At 39.5% G+C, this 11361-nt stretch overlaps 1 protein-coding gene across 4 annotated transcripts; it reads right to left on the reverse strand.

The window, feature by feature from the left end:
* Positions 1-299: 299 nt before the first annotated feature.
* Positions 300-9420, reverse strand: GTPBP8 (GTP binding protein 8 (putative)). 4 transcript variants are annotated; one of them, XM_040980482.1, is made up of 6 exons: positions 9275-9420; positions 6196-6294; positions 4443-4573; positions 3446-3545; positions 1697-1815; positions 300-587 (listed from the first exon to the last, which is right to left on the reverse strand). In XM_040980482.1, exons 1-6 carry the CDS (start codon positions 9413-9415, stop codon positions 458-460), a joined length of 720 nt encoding a protein of 239 aa, XP_040836416.1. In that variant the 5' UTR covers positions 9416-9420; the 3' UTR covers positions 300-457. The 4 variants fall into 4 exon arrangements, 3 of the variants coding, with proteins under 3 accessions (XP_040836416.1, XP_040836414.1, XP_040836415.1); XM_040980480.1 differs by having other exon boundaries at positions 9080-9420; XR_005883910.1 differs by having other exon boundaries at positions 488-587; positions 1050-1815; positions 9080-9420.
* Between the last annotated feature and the right edge of the window lie 1941 nt (positions 9421-11361).

Consider the following 11361-nt stretch of genomic DNA (forward strand, 5'->3'; position numbering starts at 1 on the left):
TTCAATTACTTATAAACCTTTTTCATCCCAGATGCAAATTCATTTGTTAAAAAATATTTTTATTTAACTTAAAAGCCAGGGTTACAGAAAGAGAGGGACAAGGAGAAACAGAGGAACAGATCTTTCATCTGCAGGTGCACTCCCAAATGAAGGCCATGGCCAGAGCTGGGCTGGTCCAAAGCTGGGAGCCAGGACTTCTTCCAAGTCTCATGGGTGCAGTTGTCTAAGCCTTCTGTTGCTTTCCCAGGCCACTGGCAGGGAGCTGGTCGGAAAGTGGAGCAGCTGGACTTGAGCTGATGCCCATGTGGGATGCCAGCTCCACAGCTGGAATAGCCTAATATGCCACTGTGCCAGCCCTTGAGGCAAATTCATTCTTGCTGTGGAAGATGCACATTTTAAAGCACAAGTGATCCTTCCCCACATTAGAAATAATATGCTTAAGACAATGTTGATTCTTCTAGTGTGCAAGTCCAGTAGGTATGAAGAATTTTGAATCTTCAGCTAAACTAGGCACTGTTAGGTCAAGGTTCCCTGTTATATTTGCTATAAAGCATTTCAACAGATGAATTCCAGAATGGGTCATAGCACTGTGAAAACAGAAAAACAGTCACAGGTGGTAGCAGATCTGAACTTACCTAACATCTTATTTCCTTTGTGAGTCCAAACATTTTGCCATATCCTCTATTTTGCTGTTTTTCCAATGTTAAGTCTTGATTGCTTTAGTTTTCTTGATGACAAAAATTCAGTCATTGTAACTTAGGCCTTTTCCCCAGGTTTTGACTTTTTAAACAAAACGATCACCATTCCTGTGTGTATTGTTTGTCTGTCTTCCACTATGCATGCCTCCCTCCACGTACCCATCAGGAGTTAGCCATAGTCTCTCAGGTGCATGTGCTGATTTTCCATCTAGGTGAAACAATTGCTGTATTGCTAGCTCCCTTCTTCACAATGTACATGTTTTTGGACTTTTTGCCTAACAGCCCACAGTGATTTTTACACTGAAGGGACACTGAAGCAGTTTAAAGAAGTACTAGTTGGATGATTCACACCCTAATTGCGGCACCACGAACTCCTTTGCAGAAGTTCTGTCAGTTTCCAGAATTTTCTGTCCTTACAGTCATGCTCATCTGCTTGGACTCAATATAGGGGAAAGTCAGAGAAGAAATTCTGTAACAACATCTATAAAACTCACTAATTCTAACATCAGTCTTTCAAGGCCTTTCATCATTTCTACCTTTTTCCCTGCTGGGAACATGAAGAGGAGCATTTTTGCCTTATAGGCTAACAGACCAAGTTGACTGGACTAAATGTTTTTGCCACACTTTATCCTTCACCTACCACAAGGATACAGAAGGAAACAATGTGACATTTTATAATAACCATTTCTGGATTGGACAAATTCCCTTCTTGGGGGAGGGCCTGGCACTTGGCCATGCAAGTTAAAGCAAGGTGTACATATGTAACATACATAATTTTTTTTTCAGTCACTGGTATGGGGAATGGTGATATTCTTGGAGGTGTCAACTTATAGATTCTGAGTGCCGGGTGGCCTTCTGCAGTGAAGAAGTGGGATTCCAGCAGGCATTTTGCTCATTAGAGTTTAACGCTGATCCAGATTAATAGTAAAATGAGGGCTTTTGGAAATAATTTCTATCGGAGACTAATTTTAGAATTACAAAAACAATGCAGTGCTTACCTTACAGGAAACAACTGAGGAAAACATCCTTGGGTTTGCATGTTGACAAATCTTTGGATCTGAAGCACTTGTTTTAAAAGATGTCCCCTAGAGGATTTGTCAATTTTTGTTAATACCATCTACAAGCAAAAAAAAAAATTAATATATTAAACTATTTTTGATATGCCATTTTACCTATGTAGGTCTGACTATATGAGCCTGTGCAGACCTCTCACAGAATCTGTGTTGATGCACTCATCTATAAGACACAATTACTGAGAAAGGAGGTACTCCGTGAAGATTAAACAAGTTAATAAGAGAATCATAAAATATACACTATATTCTGCTGTGTAATGCTGCTTAACAACACAGGGCCACAATATCTTGGTAAGATCAATGAGGAGGACCCTGTAGCTACTCTAACAATTGGCACAAACTGCGTTTATGATCACAATAGATGTTTCAGAAATGAATATCAGCTTGTTCCACACAGATTTGCAAGCTTGTGGTCGTTTTTGACTTACACAATAATTCCTTAAAGAGGTATCTGTTGGCTGTTCTTATCTACTGTAGTAATCTTTCAAGTAAGCACAGGACTGTATTTGTCCAAATACCACCACGCATTGGAAGAAGGTCACAACATGGTGGTTACAGAATTAATGAAGGACTAAAACCTTAAATTTTCCTGGAGGATTTCTTTGTTTACACTTTTTAGTTAGAAAAATGCTAATGAGAAGGAATGAGAAGCAGAACCTGGGTGGTTTTTCTTGACTAATGAATCTGCCATAAATGGTAGTGTTTTCCTAAAATGGCAAATGTGTCATTTTACTATCCAAAGAAGGAAGCTAACATTTCTGAGTAGTTAAAATATGCAAAATACATGAATTCACAAACTGGTACCAACATCATTAAAGCAGGATGGCTATTATTTAACAAAATTGGTTTGACAGTACATAAGCATTTTTACTACGTATACTGACAATGCTTCTGACTTTTCATAACTAAGTTATCCCTAATGTTTCATAGATCTTTGCAAACCTCGAGAACCACATAATCCAAGTGCTAATAATATGGTTTGATTTACATTAAACTGTTAAATGTTACTGGTTTTCTGAAATTTTTTGGAAACTATAGTTATTGTGGTTTTTGCTTTTCTTTAGAAAATAACTTTATGTGTGTTTTAAGATTTATTTATTTATTTGAAAGTCAGGGTTACAGAGAGAGAGCGGCAGAGAGAGTGAGGCAAGCTTCCATTCCTTGGTTCACTCCCCAAATGGCTGAGTGGCTAGGCTGGGCCCGGCTGAAGCCAGGCACCTAGCACTCTACCCAGGTCTCCCACGTGGCTCTCAGGCCATCATCTGCTGCTTCCCCAGGAGCATGAGAAGGAAGCTGGATGGGAAGTGGAACAGTTGGGACTTGGGATGCTGTATTGCAGGCAGCAGCTTAACATCCACAATGCCAGCTCAGAAAGTAACAGTACTGTTTTATCTAGAAATCTCATAAAGCACTACTCATGTCAATGCCAACCTACTAAGCCATGCCCATGTGGGAGCCCTTAGAAACAGTTCCTGGCTTCTGGCTTTGGACTGGCTCAGTGCTGATCACTGTGGCCGTCTGAAGAGTAAGCCCCTGGATGGAAGACCCCTCTGTCTCCCTCCTCTCTGTAATACTGACTTTCAAGTAAAAATAAAATCTTAGAAAAAAAAAATGAGGGGCATACAGACAAAACTCGTACTTCTAACTGCAACCATGATTCCAAAGAACACTTACCACATAAGGCAATGCAAATTCTTCACACATTTCTATGGCAATGTTGTCTAATTTTGTAATTCCAACAGCACTATCCACTAATAAAAATGTTCTCTTCAAGCTGTAAAAATGCAGAAAAGAAGACTAGTAGTAATATAATATATACTCATTCATTTTGCCCCCTCGCTGAACCTTTACTATGCTATGAAATAACATAATTTTCAATTCAAAATTTAAACATTTCTTTGGGATTCACCAGGCAGTTCATCCCACAGTCCAACAGGTCTCAATATCATTTACTTCCAGTAACTAAACCCACTGAATATTAATTTGTTTCAATAAGCATGTATTGATATTAGTCTGCCTGGGACTTTATATCAGAACCGTGTACCACTCTAGTGGTAGAAAGACAGAAGCTCAATTAACTCTAAGTTGCTATAGAAATGTTTAAGAGTAGCAGACAACAAACTATTTTCTTAGATGAATAGTTTCTGTGTAAATCCACAAGCAAGATACTGATAAACATTTTCTACACTTCAGATGTTTAGCATTACCTTTCTACAGGTTGCGCAATTCTTGAAATAAAGAACTTACTTGACTATGGAGACAGAATCAGAGAGTATGATATCTGAGGCATTTTAAGAATGATCACAATCTACTGATGTTTATGTAAAGCATGTCAAAAACAATAACCAACAATTTTTCATTTTCAAAATTAGCCAGCTAAGAGTTTGTTTTTTTAAAAAAATTACTCAACTCTGCTGATGTTCTCTTTATAATTTCAATCCAGAGAAACACTTGAAGCTAGCATTAAGCTAATCAACAGGCAGAAATCAAACAAGCAATATATACCACTATTCTGAATACAGTATTGAAGATCACTGTGGGAATAAAACAGGCCTTCTACATTAAATTATTTGATAAATCCAAAATGTTCATTGTGTATACAGTACGCTTGATGAAAAATGTGCTTTGGATTTTAATGTATAACCATTATAAGAAATTTTTGTTTTCTTACTTCCTTCGTTCTTTTAGATAGGCCTCTACCATATCAACAAAATCTTCCGGTGCTCTATAGCCATAACCTGGCATGTCGACCATGGTAAAGTACTTTCCAACTTTGAAAAAATTCATTTTCTTTGTGTGCCCCTGACAAAGTAAATGGAAAAATAAAAGCTGTCTTAAAATATATCCTTTATATATCACAAAATGTTTTCTATTCAATCAACAAATTGATTTTAAAAGCCTAGGCATTTAATTCTAGCTCTCCTGATGATGACACAGTAAAACAGCTGGAGCTAGGTGAGCCCGAATCAGAAAACTCCCCCCCAATTCATTTTGAAAACAGCATCTTAAGACTTTAAGTTCAGATGAAAAACTCCCCTTGTTACATTAACTGCATGACTGTATTAGTGGATACCCTCTGCTGTGTCTCCACCTTAAAGTGAAATTAATTATGGCACTGATGGGTTAAAATGATTACCACCACTCATAAAGGTGTTCCTAAATCTAGATCCAAAGCCTGACAACTCTTTATATTTATACTGACACCCTAAATTCAAGATTTTTTGTACGTTTTGATAGGTGGATTTTAGTGTTTTCAGTAAATAATTTCTTTAAAAAGCACACACAGCATTAAATTATAGTTGTCTAAAAAAGATTAAAATGTGGCTTAATCATGCTTTTGGGTCTATGAAACATTTAAAAATTTTATGAAAATATTTTCTCACTTGAAAAGTAGGAGTTAGGGAAGACTGATCCATCTTTCACTTGCTGGTTCACTCCTCAAACGCCTGCAACATCCAGGGCTGAGGCAGGCCAAGGCAGCAGCCTAAAACTACATGCGAGTGGCAGGGACTCAAGTCAATACCTACTGCTCCTCACACACATTAGCAGGAAGGCAGACCCAAAGTGGAAGAACTGGGACTTGGACCAGGTATTTCAGTTTGGGATATAAGCATTCAATGTTGTTACTCAATTGATGAGCTAAATGCCCACACTTATTCACCAAAAGAAAGACTATTTAAAAAAATTCAGTTGTTTGGATTTTAGAATAAGCTTTATTAAGAAAGATTTTTATAAGCACTGATTAAGCTCCCAGTATTTGTGTATATGTAGTAAAATAAGTTTGGAATTACAGATTGGGAATGTCAAGAATAAATTCCCTCTTACAATAGGAAGGGGTTTACCCTACCTAGAAGTTGTAATTAATTTTTTTTTTATGAGACAGGGCAGGAAGTTGAGGGGGTTAAAGGATGGAAAGAATCATGAGTTTTGAGGAAAGGGCAGTCTGTATTGTTGAGAAGCAAGTACAGGTAACTAGAAGATGACAGCTGTTAGAGCAAGCTAGCTGGGACAAATACAGAATCAGCTCTGGGAAAGCATAATGTGCCTGACAGTGCGTGTGCATGAGTTAGTAAGGAGGAGAAAATAAAGCAATTATCTTTTGAAGCTTTCCTCCTAAAATCAACATAGAACTAGATGATCTCTAAGAAGGAAATGCAGAATGACACTAAAACACTTTATCTTGCAACTCTTTGTAAAAATTTTGACAGAAGAATTCTGCAAGGTCTCAGACTATTTAAATCAACCTAGCCACACTTTATTTGCTTCAGAGAAATACATAAACCATCAATGAAATTTCTTATTTATTTGCTTGAAAGAAATCACTTCTTTAGCAACTTAGCAATTATGGTTTCTTGTACTTTCCAATTTTATTTCTTTTAATTAATTCAAGAGATAGTCCAGGTAACAAAAAAAACTCAATATACCGGTTTTTTGGAGATTCTGACTTCAACCTCAGGGGCCAGTGAAAATAATGCTTTTATTAAGGAGGATTTTCCCACATTGCTTCTGCCTATAAAACACACCTATGCAAGAAAAAAGGAAATAATTGAATCCAGTTAATATAATTGCATATACATTATATCATGTTGTTATATTAAATGTGTTCACTGCAAAACTGTTGGAACTATTCAGATATACCAACCATACATCAACGAAACATACTCCAATTTAGTCAAACCTCAAATTTTAGCATGTAGCCAACGTTTATTGAATGATTTCAATGTGTTAGGTACTGTTCTAAGCATTCCACATGAGCAAAGAGACTGCAAAAAGTTCAAGAAAAAGTAAAAGATAAAAAAATTAAAACATTATTTCTCAACTTATGCTCTATCTAGTTCAAGACACTAAGGTTTTCAGTGATATCTGCTATCTAATCTATTCCTAGAGAACTGAGGGTCCTGAGATGGCATGTGGTTTCAATGTTACCCTGGAGAAAAATTTCATTTAAAGATTATGTTTTTACAGATTAGAAAATAAAAAGAGATTGGAAAGTGCCAAATCAGAGCTGTAAGGCAGAAGCCTAATAATTTCCCATTGACATTCCCCCCACCCCCGTTTGCTTGTTTTTCTTATGCAGGCTTTGGCTAACTCTGCTAAGTCACTCCGATAAGAAGTCTCTGTTCTTTGGCACAGCAGACAGCAAGTAAAATACCACCAGGAAGCAGAGAACTGCTGCCACAACCTTCTCCTGTTTGACCAAACCACTTCCAACGGTTGGCAGCCACTGCTTTGTTGTGCTTTATCTTCAGGATAATGGTAGAAAAGCCATGAAACATGTTCTATTTCAGGAAATGCTGCAAGATCTTGTTTTACATGCTCAAAACTTTTTTTGTGAGAACTCTATCATTGCTTTGCAGATGATGTGGGCACAACAGTTTTGGCATCCATCAAACTTAAGGTTCATTCTACAGGAGCTGTGTATAGTGTGGTCTCTTGTTTTTGCTGTTCTTCTTTGGTTAGGGCATGAAGAAAATAATTTTTTTTCTTGCAAATTTATATGAACTGCCTGCCACTGTGGGTTTCATCTTCAACATCATCATATCCCTTTCAAAACAAGCTGTTTATTTCAAACTGGTGGTCTCTTTCGGAGCCTTGTTTTCAAACAGGAGCTCCTTTCAAACTGATGTTTTACCCTTCTTAGTGGCTCCAACTAAATCCTATTTAGACATGGTATGTTTACTGTGCTGCAAAACAAAATTAAAATCCATGTATTTTTTTCATAATACAAATTTCCATAGACTTTTTGAAAGCACCTAAGATATTTTTTGTACAAGATCCCTATGAAGTAGGTGACGTAATTAGTTCCAAATTACTGAGCTATAAAGTGAAAGGACTGAAATTTGAACTTGATTGAAATCTATATCCAGAATCCAAGTTTCTAATTATACTGTGCTACTCAAGAATATCTGCCACTTTTGTTATGCACTCCAAATTTAAGAAGCCTTTTGAAAACAAAACAATATATATCATCAAAAATGGTTCAAAAGTACCACATATTTGGAACTCTCATCCAGGGAAAATCTACTTTTCCTCCAGACTCCTGCAGGGTGCTGTAACAGCACTTCTTTTCCCTTCACCTCTCTTGGTCCAACTGAGCTTTTCCCCTTGTGTGGAAACAAAATATTATAGATAATCATCTTAAACATACTTGGCTCTGTGTCTTAATACAGTATCGAAGGAGAAACACATCAATGTGTTATTCTAAATGATGTAAGTACTATCTCTTGGGGGATATTTTGGAAATTTCTAAGGACACTTTTGGTTATCCTTAGGATTGGAGCAGAAAGGGGCCAGGCATGCTACATACTCAGCAAAAATCAGGTTAATTCTTTAAAATTAATCTGAATCTGCTTTAATTTCAAATACTGAGTAAATCCAAAGTGCATATATATAATGTGTATATGGAATACACATATATGTATATATATGTATATATGTTTCCCTCTGTCCTTCTGCCTTTAAGTCTGCCTTTTGAATAAAAATAAATCCTAAATAAAGAGATTTATTTATTTTTATTGGAAAGGCAGGTTTGCAAAGAGGAGAGACAGAGAGAAATCTTCCATACTCTAGTTCACTCCACAACTGGCCACGATGGCTGGAGTGGAGCTGATCTGAAGCCAGAAGCCAGGAGTTTCTTCGGGGTCTCCCACATGGGTGCAGAGTCCCAAGACTTTGAGGCATCCTCTGCTGCTTTCCCAGGCCACAAGCAGGGAGCTGGACCGGAGTGGAAGACTAACCAACTGAGTTATTGTGCCAGGCGCTAAAGCTGAATTTTAAAAAATAAATTACAGGATGCAAAAAAAAATTCTTCAAAGTTACAGTCAAAAAGTGAGTGATAGCCTCTCCAAAGCATTAAGAGTTTATGAGCTTCCTGAGTAATGATTACCTAACTTACAGCAGTTCTACCTATATTTAGACAAACTTACGGCAAGGTGCAGTTTTAGGCAAAGGTAAAGATCTGAGGCATCCTTGAGGGAGACCTGGAACAAAATACTGTATTAAATTGTAGGACACCCATAAAATACACTATGGAGTCTCACTGACAAAACATTGTTTAAAAACATCTTTCACATTATTGCTACATATACCATCATTTTTACTGGTTATGTGGAATTGACATGGGTCGAAAACATTGATCGAGGTGATTTGTTAAACTATTACAGGTCCCATTTCACTAAGTTCTCTCAGCATGTTTTGTTCCAGCTCAATTGAAACCTTTAAACATTGCTCGGTGGCCTGCGGACAAGCGACAGCGGCGAGCGCCTGGGCTGGCGCTCCGACCGGCGGGCACGCGGTGGCCGCGCTCACCTCCGGCCGCCGCAGGTCAGGGGCGTGGTCCAGCCGCACCGCCGAGCTGACGTACTCGACGCGGTTCCGGGCGCCGGACGCGAAGAAGCTCTCGGCCTTCGAGATGTCCTCCAGGCTCGGGTGGAAGATCCTCGGCCGCAAGTCCGCCCTCGCGTCCGGGGCAAGGTACTGCTCGAGCTCCTGCAGCGGGTACACCAGCTTCGTCAGCTGTCTCCTCGGCAGCCGAAGCACCTCAGCAAAGGCCTGAGACGAGCTGGACGCTCGGCCTACGCCTCTCAGCGCCGCCGGCACCTCAGACAGCCTCCCCACTCCCAGCCGCAGCCCCCGCGCTGCCATTTTCTCTCCCAAAAAACTCCACTCTGGGACCTCGACGCGCAGTCTGGGCTGCGCGTGCGTGGGCCTCTTCGCTATGACTGCTGGGAATTGTAGTCTTTTTTTACACCCCCCCCCCCGCCCTTTTTAAAAAATCTGCGTTCTTTGCTTCCAGTGCGTAGGGGACAGCAAGGGCGCAGTGATTTTCAGGGAAAGCCCACTACGTTCTTTTACACCCTGAGCTAACCAACCGTGACATTGAAATACACCGTTTTGGGGAGGGTGTTGAAAGATTTTCAAAAGTGGAGTGTACGTTTGAAACCCTGGTAGATTCCATGTGTGTTTTCATTGTTGTAGTTTCTTCCTATCTTACTGATTGATGTTTGTTATTCGTCCACATCACAAGGGAAAACACTTTTTGCAAAAAAGAAAGCAGCCAGTGAAAATTGCAGTTGGAGTGACACTTTTATTTTCTCCTCAAGAAGATCTGTGTGTGTAACAGTTATAAGAGACTCACTGTATCTGGGAATTTCTTGCAAACTTAAAGCAAAACGATTTTTTGCACAACTATTGCAGGACTGCTTCCTAGGGTTTCCAGGATGACATCCTAGTTCAAGAGCTTCTTCTCACAGCAATACATATTCATATGACCAGTGCTGGGATTTTATAAATTAGTGAAATGAATAATTCAGAGTACTGTGTGAAAAGACAATGTCTTCGAAAGCAGCAACAAACGTCAGAGGAATGGAAACTCATTGCTTGTTGAATGGTTTTCCAGGTTGTTCAATAGCTAAAATAGGATAATTATGGAATAAATCTAATAATGACAGCCAATGATCAGAACTAATGAGAGGTCCCGATACAGCAGCCTCATTTGCTGCTGCCCAACTGGTTTTACTGAAGAGGAGGGAACACTAGAATAGAGAGGAATTAGCTAAAGAGAAAGAGCCTACTGTAGAGCTGCAGTAGTCTTTGTAGAGTTGATAGGGAGCTATTGAAGTCCACAGAATTGGCTGTAGGAGGCCCTGAGCCTGCTAGGGGTTGTCGCCCAGGCCTGGGTTATGGCAGTCCTCTCAGTGTTGTCATGGGAAGTGTCTTGGCTCTCCGTGGTCTGTATGAATGAGTGTTGCTGAGCAGTTGAGTTTGCATTGTTTGCTCCTGAAAAATCAAATACCCAGAGTCACTTTTTTTTTTTTGAGAGAGAGCTTTATTTACAAAGCAGCCAAGTAAATAAATCAGTGGAACTCCTCATTCAAAAAGGGTTGGGGTCTGTTAAAGCGTAACTGGGTGAGACTAAGTGATGGGACACTGTAGTGGGGACAGTAAAGGCTGTGGAATGTCCTTTGGAAGTGCACATGGACAGATTGTGCTTCTGCGTGTGCTGCATGCCCAGTGTTGGCTGTGAGACATCATCGGGGTGGGTGGTTAGCATTCCAGCAGATTGCAGTTAACTCGCAGGTCAGCCATGTGCTGCGTGCTCAGTGTTGGCCATGAGACATCATTAGGGGTGTGGTGTTTCGCATTCCAGCGGACTGTACAGTTAACTTGCAGGTCAACCTGAGTCAGTCTTTGAGCAAATCAAGCAGATCACTTTCATTACTGTAGCTGATTGGACTGGCTTTGTCAGGGAACTTCCTAAAAGACAGCTTAGCAGAAATGTGGCAGTTATGGGAAAGGAGGTTATTTTGCAACACGCTGGTGAATGACTGTTGTTTATCAGTCTGTTTGGTGGGTAAGGTAAGCTAGGTGTTGGGCAAGGGGAGGGGCATCCTTTACTGTCCACAGTTGCAGTTTCAGTAGGACTCTAGCAAATGGATGACAGAAGAGAACTCAGGATCTGGTACCCTACATCAGGGCTAGGTCGGAATTAAAAGTCAGAACAATTTTAGTCCTAGAGGGGAAATGAAGATCATTGACTAGAAAACCATGCAAATAGAGATCTCATTTTTACTATATTTGAAACAGGATTC

This window comes from Ochotona curzoniae, unplaced genomic scaffold (genome assembly GCF_017591425.1).
Source record: "Ochotona curzoniae isolate NIBS_2020 unplaced genomic scaffold, NIBS_Ocur_1.0 contig_3498, whole genome shotgun sequence".
Classification (NCBI taxonomy): domain Eukaryota; kingdom Metazoa; phylum Chordata; class Mammalia; order Lagomorpha; family Ochotonidae; genus Ochotona; species Ochotona curzoniae.

Excerpts from the sequence above, each read along its gene's own strand:
- GTPBP8 (XM_040980480.1), bottom strand. The coding sequence starts at position 9,415 with ATGGCAGCGCGGGGGCTGCGGCTGGGAGTGGGGAGGCTGTCTGAGGTG. Across the intron at positions 1,816-3,445 it reads AATTTGCATTGCCTTATGTG|ATGGTATTAACAAAAATTGA; the intron begins GTAAGTGTTCTT and ends TTTTGCTTGTAG. Across the intron at positions 588-1,696 it reads CCTCAGTTGTTTCCTGTAAG|TGCTATGACCCATTCTGGAA; the intron begins GTAAGCACTGCA and ends CTGTTTTCACAG.